The 14,713-nt window shown below is 33.5% G+C and overlaps 2 protein-coding genes across 2 annotated transcripts; one reads left to right on the top strand and one right to left on the bottom strand.

The window, feature by feature from the left end:
• Positions 1–2,530: 2,530 nt before the first annotated feature.
• Positions 2,531–8,740, top strand: LOC141614895 (EG45-like domain containing protein). Its single transcript, XM_074433584.1, has 3 exons — positions 2,531–2,745; positions 7,431–7,731; positions 8,445–8,740. Exons 1-3 carry the CDS (start codon positions 2,604–2,606, stop codon positions 8,452–8,454), a joined length of 453 nt encoding a protein of 150 aa, XP_074289685.1. The 5' UTR covers positions 2,531–2,603; the 3' UTR covers positions 8,455–8,740.
• A 3,312-nt stretch (positions 8,741–12,052) lies between these two features.
• On the bottom strand, positions 12,053–13,282 carry LOC141614894 (uncharacterized). The gene is made up of 3 exons (XM_074433583.1): positions 13,213–13,282; positions 12,623–13,105; positions 12,053–12,515 (listed from the first exon to the last, which is right to left on the bottom strand). The coding sequence occupies exons 1-3, from the start codon at positions 13,228–13,230 to the stop codon at positions 12,081–12,083; spliced, it is 936 nt and encodes a 311-aa protein (XP_074289684.1). The 5' UTR covers positions 13,231–13,282; the 3' UTR covers positions 12,053–12,080.
• Positions 13,283–14,713: the final 1,431 nt, after the last annotated feature.

Raw genomic sequence — 14,713 nt, 5'->3', positions numbered from 1 at the left:
CCATTGGTAGTTGACCTACAAATTTAGAAAATAAAATGACACCCGCATAACGGCATAAGTCATCCCATTAAATTACCTGTGCTACATATTACGGAGTATTATACTTACACTCGTACTCCCTTTGTCTCGGAAGTCGAAACTCTCGGTCATTTATTTACCTTTGTTTTTTACACAAAAATTAAAGAAAAAAAAAGAAGCTCAATTATTAAAAGACAAGTAGATCCAATTGAGGGTGGCGGATCAAATTGCTGGTAAAAGACATTTCTAAAATAGAAAGGTAAACAATTACTGAGACGTCAAAAAATAAAATAGGCAAACAAATAACCATAATGAGATTAGACCTCTTAAACGAGTCACTTAGGCTCTGTTTGGTAAAACTAACTAAAAAGGTAGTTGAAACCTGAAAAAGTAGCTGAAAACGGAAAAGTTAAATGAAACTTGAAAAGGTAACTGATAAGATAGCTGAAAATTAGGAACTGATAAGGTAACTGATTATATAAAAAAATGTTTGGCAAACTAACTGAAATGTAACTGATTTTGGTGAAATAACGTAAAATGATATGATAATTATTTAATAGTATAGATTTAAGGGGTAAAAAAGGGAAATCACATCAAATCAGGTACTTGAAATCTCAAATGCTACTCTATGTAGCATTTCATCACAAGTAACTTATTTGGTTAAATAAGTTACTTACCAAACGCTTACAGAAAAAATAAGATACCTGAAATTTTGGTCAAATAAGCTAATTTGACCAAATAAGGGACCTGAAATGCATTGCCAAACACAGACTTAGTTTGGCTCGGATCAGGTTAAAGCAATTCAGTTTTAATCGGGGTGACCTTCGTTTCGGTTTTAGTTTTCATCAGTTTGTGTTATTTCGAGTCGGGTATGGTTTGGATGGGGTGTTGATTAGTTCAGGTGAGTTAGATGTCAAATTTTTTTTAAGTTGAAGGTAAAAAGAAATAAAAATTGGTTTAGAGTTCCATATACTTTCAATTTGAATATTCAAATTACGGTTAATAAATAAAAAATTAATGAAAAAACACTTAAATGAAAGTGTTTTTCAAATCAGGTCAATGATTCAGTTATTATCGTTAGGATATATTCAGGTTCGACTCATTCATTTATAATGAATTCGATTTAATTTCAGTTCGACTCATATTGAATCAGATTTTGAATTTTGAATTTTATTCAGGTTACTCAAGTTGATTGTTCAATCGATTTTCCAGTTCGATTAAATTTTCTGGGTCTAGTTGAGATTGTACTTAACTCAATCCCATAGTTTTTGACTCAGTTTATTCGGTAAGCTTGAAACGATCAAATTAGAACCGCAACACCTTAATACCTTTAAATTATCGGAATTATCTAATTCCTTTAGCAGGAGGATCATTCCAACAAGAAAGTGACACCACCATCAATTAGATAAGAATTTACGTAACTATTAAACTATATTTTCGTCATTCAATTTTGATAGAAAAGCCAAAAAAGATGCGTATAACTTTTATAATGATGTTCGATTCTCCATATCACCGCCACAATTATCCAATATATACAGAGTAGGAGCGTGAAGTTCCATTTTTGCCTAGATAAAACATTCATCTTATCTCAAAACTACTTTATGATTTGCGTAGGATCACGATGAATACACTAACAGCTGTTTGTGCCCAACTTTATCACAATTAATCTTATCTTAAAGATTTTCACAATTTAACTATCTTATAGATTATCACAATTATTGTAAGTTTATTATATACTCCATAGCTCTTTATCGGAAAAAATGAACACGTATCTGATGTAATAGTAATTGAGTTTACGGAATTACGGGTATTTTTTCTGAGCATTTAGAGAGTGTAAATTGCATTTTAATTTTTTAACGTCAAAACTAAAAATTAACTAAATTTATAATTATAGTTTTTGAGCTATATTGCAACTTTTTAGCTTAATATTTAAGTGACCGAACTCAAAAACTTTATAATAAAACACATAATCTTCAAAACAAAACCCAAAAACTAACTTAATCACGGAGTATAAAACTCATAAATTACTCAAATCAGTTATACTACTACATCTGATGTATAATCTATGAACTGTTATCGGAAAAAAGAGAACAATTTACAACCACCAGAGTACGTATCTCACAAATTGTACGTATCTCACAATTTACAAATTAATAATTTTAACTCAAATTATACAATAAGATGATCTACAGTGAAAGACGGTCTATTAATAGATAAGTTACGGGGTATTTAACTTAACACTATATAACGATCTTACACAACAATTATTAAATTTCCAAATATCAGTCATTCATCATTAACCATTTTATTTACTGATTTAATTGATTATTACGCAACTGTATTCATAGGCCGAGGGTCCGAGGGTTGACTTTCGAATAAGCCATTCTGACAACTCGTGTGAATTCAATCGAGCATATAAGATCCATATGCTAACTTATACAAGTACAAGTATATATATATACCAATTGCAGATGAACTAATTTGACAAACTCAATCAAATAATTTTATAGGCGTTGTCACATATTGAAAAGTCTTCTAAGTTCATACGGAGTAGTTTATTTGTATCGTATTGTGTAACTGAAACAATGATGGTTCCAAGAATACAGGAAGTTGGGCGTCACCTACAATGGTGCACCATCTTACTTACTCTTCTGCTTGCTATTTTCTTGCTTCCTTTGTCCCATGCCTATGTCGGCACGGCCGCCAGTTACAAGGCTCCTTATCTACGTAAGTACTCGTACTAATTTGCAAAAACTTGGAAAAGACGGGTTTCTAACTAACCTATTTACAAATCTCTCTTTAGTACTTCTTTACGTGCTTTTTATAACTCTTATTATTGTTGATTGTGATCTTAATTGACCCTATAATATTGTACCTGTTTTCATAATAAACGTACCTATTTTATTTTTAAGCGTGATTCATACTTGTTTTATTAGTCGTGATACCATTTTCCCTTTAAATTTTAAAATGATCTCACAATAAATTCTTTTCGAAACCGTCTTTGAGGACACATTACTCAATCCTACTCTTTCCATTTTACTAACTATCTTGTCATTTGTTTTCTTATTTTATTCTAGGGTGTTTTATCAATTTGTTTACCTCTTATAACTAGTTTAGACCCGTGTAATTTTTGCAGGGTATATATAGGTTGTTATCTTTTTTAGTATACTATTTTCAGATTTTCAACCAATAGCTTATTAGAATTTTCACATTTCTCTTAGGCCCCGTTCTTTTGGATTTAAAGTTGCTGAACTTAATTTAATTTTACTGAACTTAACTTATTTTTGCTGAACTTTTCTGAACTTAATTTTGCTGAACTTAATTTTGCTGAACTTTTCTGAACTTATTTTTGCTGAACTTAACTTATAATAGCTTAACTTTTCTGAATTAAAAGAATCTTACTTAAATTAACTTAATTTAATTTCACTTAATACTACTACTATTACTACTAATAATAATAATTAAATAAAGAAATATAACTTAAAACACAAGTAAAAATAATAAAATACTTTATTTATATAAATTAATATGTTCATACACATTACATAATACATAAAAATAAAAAGTAAATCACATATTACTTTTTTTTTTCTAATCATCTAGTTCCATATTATCATCTTCCTCGTCACTTTCTTCATCTTCGTTTGAGCTCACCCCGTCAAATCCATTGCCTCGCCAAATGTTTTTGACTATGTTATTTCGCACCTTGTACATAACTTTTTTCTGCTTCTTATCAAACATGCCTGAATCTGTTGTCCCTAGAACGTTCTCATGTTGTATAACATGTATCCCAAGAGTGTGCATCCGTATAAAATTATAAAGTGTAAAAGTAGAAACAATAATGGACATTTGATAGTTAGGTGACATTTGAGGCATAACTTTTAACACCTTTCACCTTTTTTTCAATTGACCAAATGTCATTGTTTATACTTAGGTGATTAAAATTATGGAGTTTTGATGCCTTTGTGTGGTTTTAATGGGTGTGTTAGGAGATAGGTAAGAACTTGAGGTTGAAATAAATACCTTTTTTTTTTTAAAAAAAAATATAGAATAATAATTAATTTCGGACTGTTTATACAATCGATTTGAACGAAAATCGTATCTTTTTTTTAAAACTCGTCAATATTATGAAACTTATAATTTTGCTTAACTTTTCTGAACTTAATTTTGCTGAACTTAATTTTGTTGAACTTTTCTGAACTTAATTTTACTGAACTTAATTTTGCTGAACTTTTCTGAACAAAATTTTGCTGAACTTAACTTAACTTAACTTATATGAGCTGAACTTTTCTGAACTTAACTTAATTTTGCTGAACTTAACTCAAAGAGAGTGACTTTAAGTCCAAAAGAACAGGGCCTTACTTATATTTTAATTTAAGAAAAAATTTGAAAATAAAAACTAGTCAAAAGAGTTAACAAATATTATGAGATTTTCCTCTTTCCCCTTTGTGGATGAATAAGAAAGAGGCATATCTTCTTGCAAAAAAAAATATTATGAGATTTGTATTTTAGTGAATAAAAAGAGTTTACTAATCACTTCATAATTTGTTTTCAAATTTCTTTAATGATTTTTTTAGTGACAAAATCAATAATAATAGTGTATTTTGTTTCATTTTAATTTTAAAAGCTAATAATAATTAATTATAATGATTTTCAATTAATTTCTATGAATGAATCTATATAATACTCTATGCATTTATTATCATTGTCATAGTTGTCTTATTTAAATTGTGCACTTGGAGGAAAAATATCAAGGAGGCTTAATCTTTAGTATATAGAAGATGGAAAGACTTTTTATGGATAATATGATCATCCAATTGTACTATTCTCCACTTCTCGAATTATAACTACAAATGACCATCATCTTTTTTCTTGATCTTTGCCATAAAAGAAAACGTAAACAAATGATCGGGACTGAGGGCATATTTATTAGACAACTTTCTCACGGAAAAACTAAATGCTTTGTTTAGATATTGTTCTTGCTTGGTCATTTAGAGTGAAAAAGCTAATTTACAAGTTAGTTGATTACTTCTTTAATCTCCCATCTTCTCTTTTATTGGTCTTTGTCAGAAAAGAAAACGTAAACAAATGACCGGAACAGAGGGCATATTTATTAGACAACTTTCTCACGGAAAAATTAAATGCTTTGTTTAGATAATGTTCTTGCTTGGTTATTTAGAGCGAAAAAAACTAATTTACAAGTTAGTTGATTACTTCTTCTATCGCCAATTAAATTGAAAAGTGAAAGTTTATTTACTTGTGAATTTTTTTTGGCACCCGTTTTTAAAACCCGCCAACAGACTCGAATCTTGTATTATCACTACTATTACACTAGTTTACAAATATAGAAGTACAAAATAAGTGATATTTTTTTTCGATAACAGTAAACTCATATATTAAATTAAAACGTAAAAACTACAAGCGTAAGTACTACAAACATGGTAGGTCATCCTATAGCCAGGCTAACAGACCAATTACGATATATGTGAAGTAAAAGACGAATTTCACGTAAGAAATTTCATGCATCTATTGGTACTGGCGTATCACTAACAAGAACTAAAAATAGTTTCCTGAATGTCATAAAAAAAAAGGGATAGATGCAGGGGATTCCGTGCGTGCCCGCAAAATAAGTGATATAACCGTATAGAAGCAAGTTATGTTCTTTCACGATACACAATTGAACTTCCATAATCCCACGCATTCATCATATATACATGTGTGTCACATGTCTTAGTCTGCAGGCTTTAGCTGAAACTTCGGTCCATTATGACGGAACACAAGTTTATTTTGTCGTATATTTGGCTACGTTGACCTATTTTATTATGAGAGAAATGTATATTCCCGTATTGGCGGCGGTGGAGCAATAGTAAGGGCGCTCATTTCACAAACGGAAGACAATGTGGAAGCTTTTAGTTAAATTTTTTTGAAAATTTTCGAGGTTATTACTTGGTATAATTTTCTCTGACTCGTTGATTTCAAATCTGAGCATAAAACCGATCTCGGAACTCTAATCATCAACTTAAATTTTTAGTTGAGATAATTTTTTACATTGTATCAGAGCCAGTGTTACCAAAAGACCACGATTTCGTACCTTAACACACACACACCTCAATTCTAAAGTAGAATACTAGCATTAGGTGTGGGGAGGTCTACAATTGCATCCACACGTCAAGCTCAAAGGACACTCGTGTGAGGAGCAAGCCCAAAGGGTACTCGTGTGAGGCGGCGTGTTAGAGCATAAAACCGATATTGAGACTCCAACCATCAGCTTAAACTTTTAGTTGGGATGGTTTCTTGACAGAATTCTTCCTCCGCCACTGTATTGGTGTCACCTATTTGCGGATTAGTATGGGTGGATTAATGTTTAATTTCACATGATACATGTTGAATCTTTTGATCCGTCATTTAAAATACGGAAATTTTTCATGGTACCCTTTTTTTTAATAATTTGCCTATGGTATTTTGAGGTTCCATTTTTGTGCTCATGGTACCCCTTAATATAACCGTCGTTAAAGGGACGTTAAATTTTGATGAAGTGGCAATATTAATCATGGATTAGTTTGTTGGGAAAATCAATTTAATATTCACCATTTATTGAAAAATTAAAAGTTTGTACATTTATCACAGTACCCCTATGATTTATACATTCTTCCCCAGATACCCCTCAAGATGTCACAATTTTCCCATGGTCCTCTTGAGTTTATGTAGTTTTTTCACTAACTCCTGATTTGAGCAATGTAATAGCTTGATAAAGGGTTCATTTTGCTTCATTTTATGTGTCATTTCGATTTACATGCTTTTATTCAACATTAACACGTAAATAGTCAATGTTACTTTTTGGTTAAAATATACTCCCTCTGTTCCGGTTATTTGTTGTCCTTTTCCATTTTGGGGTGTCTCAGTCATTTGTTGTTATTTCTATTTTTGGTTGGTGAATTGTAATGATAAAACATGGTGCTTCTTTTTTATAACTTATTAGGTATACCTGGGAAAAAAATGTACTCCGTATAGAACACCGGGGTACCGTGAGAAATGTTATAATTTTTTATTTTTGTTTCATATTTATTATTAATTTTTAATTACTAATTATTGTCACGTCATCAAAATTTAACGTTCTTTTAACTACGATTACGCTAAGGGGTACTATGGACACAAAACTGAAACCTTAAGGGCACCATGGGCAAATTTTTAAAAGCAAGGGTAGCATGAAAAATCTGACAAAATTAAGAGGTATCATGAGAAATTTCCTTAAAGAAAATTATACGGAGTATAATGAAATATGGTTGATATTGTTTAACCTATTTAGTTTTTCTAAAAAACTTGGCCAAATTAAAAGTACGATGAGAAAAATATACCCATATGATTTTACGTATAAGCTTAACACTTGGATACGATGGTTATTTGGCATGCAGCATCAGCTTGTTACGGCAGCGATGAGTCAGAGTTCCCGGCGAATAGGCTATTTGCGGCAGCAGGAGATGTAATATGGAACAACGGTGCAGCATGTGGAACACAATATTTAGTCACCTGTGTAAGTGCACCTTCTCCTAGTAAATGTCTTCCCGGAATCATCCAAGTTACGGTGGTTGATAGGGCTGCTACTCTCAAGTCCCATCCCTCGAGTAGTGGTGCCGCCCTCGTCCTCTCTTTCGATGCCTTCTCTCAGCTCGTCGACCCTCCCACAACCAAATTTATCAACATTTCGTTTCGCCAGTGAGTCAATTCACTTTCACTTTATTCATTTTATATGTTTTTCTATTATCATAAATATCTCGACTGATTATATTTTAGATGAAACCGTTTTCTATAATGTTGTCATAATTAGTAATGTTTTAACGCAACACTAAGTCCCCTTCTTAAACAAAATGGGGTGGTAAAATTTGAGCACAAATAATACTATACAACCAGTTGTATAATAAGCATTATACAATCCTATACATTAGTCCGAATTTATGTGTAATTTTTCTGAGTTTTGTAAGAGTTTATTTTTTTATGTTTAAGCGTGTGAGTTCAAAAACTTTACAACATAACTCAGATTCTTTTAAACAAAACTCGAAAACTTTAGTAGACGGCTCGAATTTTGCATCATACAACAGGTTGTATAATCTACTCATTGGAATTTGAGCGCATGACTTTTCAATAACATGGCTTTAATATAATGTCAAGAAACCATTTCAACAAAAAAGTTAAACTCATAATCGAAGTCCCAATATCGGTTTATACTCTAACATAATATTATCTTCTTTGTAACACTTTCGAAATATTAAATGCCATATATTTGTTTTTTGTTTTTTTTGATAAATCGTGAATACATATATTATAATATTAATGAATCGAAAGATTACTAATACAAATAGTATATAGTATTTGTGATATATTTGTTATTGAAGCAATATTTAAGTTGTCGTCTTATGTCGATCTTGTAGGGTGTCATGACGTGGGAACACCAATAAAGAGCCACATGCATCCTCGTTTTGCTATCGCTTTCAAAGAGCGCAATATTAATGAAGGGCGGTGAGAATTTAAAATGGAATGTGGAATAAATCAAAATGATCAAGGATGGAGATGCTAACGCTAGTTCAAGAACAATGTGCGGCTTATAATTTTAATATTGTTATTAGAATAAAAATTAGAGAAGAAAGTGCAAATAGATCGAGAGAGGAAAGAGAGTTACTTATTATTCATCTCATATGATCGAGTTATATATAGACCTGACAAATAGATCAGGTTGTGTCGTGTTCGTGTCAATATTAAACGGGTTACCACTACTCCAACCCTAACCCGACCCAATTACATAAACGGGTCATTTGTCTCAACCCTAACCCGACCCATTTAATTTTTCTACAACCCAACCCGACCTGTTTAACCCACTTATCTTTTAGCAGGTCATTTTAAACTCACTTAACTTGTTTAAACCAATAAGCTAATATGATAAACTGCGCTTTATAACCCTATTATCCCAAAAATTATGGATAAAAATGCTAATTTTAAGTAGTTTTGTTGAATTATTGACTCAAGCCACATATATTATAACAAATTTAAATAAATGGGTTATTCGTGTCGGGTTCGTGACAAAAGACATCAACCATAACCCGACCCATTTAAGTTTCGTGTCGTGTCCTGTCAACTCAATTACTTAAATGAGTCACGTCGTCTTGACCCTAACCCGCTAATTTCTTGTCGGGTTCGTGTCGTGTTTTCGAGTCGTGTCAATGATTGCCGCCTCTAGTTATATATAGTACATAGATGATGGGTTTATCAAAACCCTAATTACATGTATAATGGGTACAAGTCCAATGGACTTCCATCTAACTAATGTTTCATAACACTCCCCCTTGGATATACATTACTGAAAAACATGTCTCGTTAAAACCTAACTAAAAAAACCCCATGGGAAAAACACTAGTATATAAGGAAAAAGAGTACAATATTACTCAAGCACGGAAACTAATAAGCTTCCTCATTAAAACATTTCTATGGAAAACACACTGGTATAAAACCATAGATAAGGAAAAAGAGTACAGCGCGTGCACCCTCCCCCTGATGATTACAACACTTGTAAAATGTCAATGCAACTCATGATATGACAAACTTTCTCGATCTTGAAAATAGCTGTCACCGTACTTGATCAACTTGATAGATGTCTTCAATAAATATGAGTCGTTGATTGCTTCAAATTTCATAATATGAAAATAGTAATTCATAACGATTTTTGCATCTTCACTTCAAATAATCTTGTCAATTTTGTAATACTGCGACTTTTCTTTGAATTATCATATCATCAACAATAATGTGCATGCATATGATGTAACACCCCCATACACCAAGGTGCCTTACCAAGACCACCCAATGCATGGAAGTGCTACCATCTCGGTTACCCGAGGCAATGAATATCAAAAGAACCATAAAAGAACGTACTTTATTAAATAATATTATAGTGATACATATCCAAACCAAAACTGTCTAACAAAATACAAATGTTCCAAATCCAAAACCAACTAAATGAAAATATAAGTTCAAGACATAGAGAAAGACTCTAGTGACACATGATGACTTCATCCCAGCTATCCCTTGCACAATCCATCTCATACCTGCTCAATAATTGCTCACCATCCCCGAGTGGATCACCGCAGTTTTAAAAACAATTACCGGGGCCAATTACTGATTACACAATACACTACTACAAAACTTGTGATGGACATCGGACTTTTCGCTATATGGACATCGGATACACAACCGATGTAGAGTTTGGTCATGTCCATTGTGGATGAATGGACATCGGATTTTAAACCGATGTCCATTAAAATTTGCACATCGGATTTTTAGGAAAACCGATGTCTATTTGATCAATGGACATCGAATTTTTAGGAAAACCGATGTCTATTTGATCAATGGACATCGGATTTTTAGGAAAACCGATGTCTATTTGATCAATGGACATCAGCTTTTTGCAAAAATCCGATGTCTATAATTATTATTTTTTATAAAAAAAAAAATATTACGTTGTTGGCCATATTAGTCATACACATGATGACAATCCAAAATGATTTCATAATCAACAAAAAATATTTGTATACAATCAATCGGTTATCCAAAGCCGTATTCATATCTTATATTAGTGATTCTAATATAAGATATGTTATATTCATATCTTATATCTTATTACCACTATTGAAAGGGAAAAAAAAGGTTGTGATTCTAACTAAAGGGATGCGTTGACAAGAAGTGATGCCTGCTACAAATTGCCATTGCCACAGCAAGATCTCCTGAAGTCTCCGTCAGAGAAACCCCACTTATTACGTTCAGGAAAATGCTCTGCAAAACACGAAACCTTGAATATTAGTACAGGTACAGAGATGAATACAACATCGAGTACCTACTACCTAATACAATAAGTAAAGTGTTGCATAAGGTTCAAAAGTGTTGCATTGTATTGCCATTTGACATTGGGTATCATCATAACTTTTTAATTTTATGAAGAAAACCGTGTCAATGCCTCTTTAAGGAAGCTTCTAACGAGTGTCATCATAACTATTCTAATTCTACAGACGATAACTTAATCTAGAGTACTTTTGAGTTTTTGAATAATTGATAACGGGACTTTTTCCTAACAGAGGAAAGAAAAGGTGTAATAGTCCAATAGATAACTCTTTCTCCTCTCTTATAAACATAGTATCTTTTCACACTCGACATACTACTTCAGATTTTGCATGTCAAATAATTCAGCAGTTGAACTCGCATTTTTAGGGATCTCACAAATGAACGGTGGACAAGGTCCCAATGTACAAAACCTTACCCTAAAACACTACAAAATAAACGCGGAAAACTGACGGAAAAAAACCGTCACTACGGCCTCTTTTCCGTCAGGAATGGCCATTCCTGACGGTTTTTCCGTCAGGATTAAAGCGTCACTACAAATGGTCACAGAAAACAGATATCTGACGGTATTTCCGTCACAGACTCCACTCCTGACGGTTATTCCGTCAAAATGTCACATTTAGGGTGACTAGGCAAGTCAACAAAATGTTGACCAATCCTGACGGAAAAACCGTCAACAGAGAGCCATTACTGGCGGAAATTCCGTCACATTAGTCAACAAATTGTTTGACTTCTCTGACGGAATTTCCGTCAGGATTGGCCCTATACTGACGGTTTTTCCGTCAGGATTGGTCAACATTTTGACTTATGTGACGGTATTTCCGTCAGGACATATTTGGGCAGTAGCTGAAAACAGCAGCTTGCTGCCCAGCCACAATGCGGATTTTGCATTGTTTTTACGCACCAAACCTGCAAAAACCAAATACGACCGTCGACCGCCAAGCGGGAATCCATTATCATGTCGACCGCATGAGCGGGAATCAAGAGTAGACAACAAAAGCATCGAAAGAAAACCAAACACGATTGGAAGACCGAAGTTATTACATAAAAGCTAAAGGTCAAATTTTTACATGTCTCATAAAATAATGTCTTTTACATACCAACTAATCTACTAAAATCCATAATCATAAGTGTCCTAAGGTAGCCTTAACTAAACTACCAACATAAGAACATAGACGACGGGACTAATAATTACCTAGAGGCTCAATAAAGTCACTACCAAAGCCATGCCCGCCATCCTCATTGTCTTCTCTACGGAAAGGGCGGGCGAAACCGGAGCACGAGGGAGGGGGTTGAGATGCGCGCATCTGAGCCATTGCTTGTTTTATTTCTGCCATTTCCTGAGCTTGGAGACGGACTGTTTCCTCAAGACTTTGTCGTGCGGTTCGCTCATTGTTTAGTTGGGTGGCAAATTGAGTATACTGGGTAGGAGTGTAAGAGAATGATCGACGAGTACCTTTGTTACACGGACGTTCATACCATTGTTCGGCCGCTACATCACCGTTCCCGAAAAATCGTCCACGATTGTCAAAACCATCGACCGCTTTGTAGAACGAACGGTACTCGTATGGAGCCTCTCCGGAGGGCGTTGGTCGACTCATCTCTTCTTGATAAATGGCCTAAAAGAAAAACAAATAAGGAAAAAATGATGTTATATTTAAAAATGAGGAAAATATAATAACTATTAACATTATGAATTAGAGAAATACAATAAATATTAACTTACGTCGGTCTTAGCGGCTCGAGGATTAACCCACTCCCCCTTCTTGTTTTTCTTGGTCTTTGTAAACAACTTGTATGGTGTGGCCGACTCACCCCGAAAGTAGCATAAAAACGTAAATTGATTATATTCGGCAATCAATAATACTTGTAACCAATTTGTGAAAAATAATAAATTTGGAGGGAGTATAATACTTACCAATTCCTTGAAAGCATCGGAACAACTCTTACGGCCTAGAGTATGAGTGCCTAGTGCTTTCCCGTCCTTAGCACCCGACATTCTATTTGCCTTATTTGTCTTAGAACTTTTGGCAAATTCAGGGTCTTTTTCTTCTCTTTCCTTCAGATTCACCCACCAAGAGAGCGGTACCCAATCGGGTTTGTTCTTTAGATACTTGAGCCCATTAATAAGCTTGGTAATCCGCCTCGTGACCTCTTTTTGCCAATCGGGCTTAGGGTTATACTCTTTATCGACGGACTTCACATGTTTCTATTTCAAAAACAAGTATTTAATTAGTAATAGAAGATGACTTTAATTAATAAAAATAAAATAAAAATTATTAACGTAAAGTAAATAATAGGTAACTTTTAAATTACCCTAAACCAATTCCACATCTTCAAACGCTGCGCTTGGCTCGCCTCACTCCATTTGGTGAAGTACTCTTCATCTGAAATGTTATTTGTCACCGAGCTCTTTCCTCATTAACAAATCACAAATACATGTTTACTACCTAAGTGACTTGAAACGTACAAAGACAGTCCCAAAACGGGGACTATTCAAAAATTACTCCTAATGAGTAATTTTTGAACGGGTACTAAGTCAATGTGAACATTAATTTCAATAATATTAAAAACAAAACATACAACAATGACTACTTACTTAATAATGTCAATTAACAAAAACTAAGTAACATGACTAATTTCTCGTTCTAAATATCTAATCTAATTAACATTAATTCAAATTATCATTTTAAAAACATTAACATTACACAAAATTTAACACTTTACAAAACTACTACTAACTATTACTAATTAAACTAATTAAGCTACTACTAACTACTACACAAAATTTAACAATTCACAAAAACTTACAACAAAATGGCTTCTATCCTAATTCAACATGCATCAACACCAACTATACTAATTAAGATAATTAAACTAATTAACAAAAAAATTAATTAAAAAGAGATTATAAATACCTAATTAATTTTACTAATAAGTAAAAAGGAAGGATGAGAAAGAAGGTGGAGGGTGGATGGACCGGCGGCGGCGGCGGTGGTCGGCAGTGGTGGACGGCGGCGGCGTTAACCTATACAAATACAATAAATAAAGACAAGAAAAGGAAAAAAAAGTAAAAGGAAAAGGAAAAACAAGAGATAAATGACAAACCTGGAGTGGTGGTGGTGGTCGGCGGAAGGAGAGGGTGGTGGTGGTGGTGTGGTGGTGTCGGATTTGGGGAGGTTTTAGGGAAAAAAATCGATTTGGGGGAGAAAGAACAAATGACGATATGAACGAGGCTGTCGCGGTATTAATAAACATCTGACGGAAATTCCGTCAGGAATCCGTGTTTTTGGAAAATTCTGACGGAATTTCCGTCAGGATAGTCAAACAGTGTATGACTTTCCTGACGGAAATTCCGTCAAAATTTTCCAAAAACACGGATTCCTGACGGAATTTCCGTCACATGCTTATTTCAAATTATTGCCTGTTATGTCAATAATTGAGGAACACATCTGACGGATTATCCGTCAGGACTTTAGTAATTACTGACGGCTTTTCCGTCAAAACGTAATGGCGCCTTTGGATTTTTAACGCGCCAGTATTGTCTGACGTAATGTGACGGATATTCCGTCAGTAACTTACTTCTGACGGATTTTCCGTCACAAGACCGTCAATAGTTTTAGATATCTGACGGACTTCAAATTCCGTCACATGCACCGTCAGTTTTCCGCGTTTTTTTTTGTAGTGAAAAATCACTCTAGTAATAGATGTGAAGCTGACTTTCTGAGCCCATCAGAAAGTAAAGTACAAAAAAATATACTAAACGCAATAGAAGAGAACATAATAACACAAAGCAATAAGCAAAGAATGATTACAT

This window comes from Silene latifolia, chromosome 11 (assembly GCF_048544455.1).
Source record: "Silene latifolia isolate original U9 population chromosome 11, ASM4854445v1, whole genome shotgun sequence".
Taxonomy (NCBI): domain Eukaryota; kingdom Viridiplantae; phylum Streptophyta; class Magnoliopsida; order Caryophyllales; family Caryophyllaceae; genus Silene; species Silene latifolia.
This window is presented reverse-complemented; position numbering and strand designations above follow the sequence as displayed.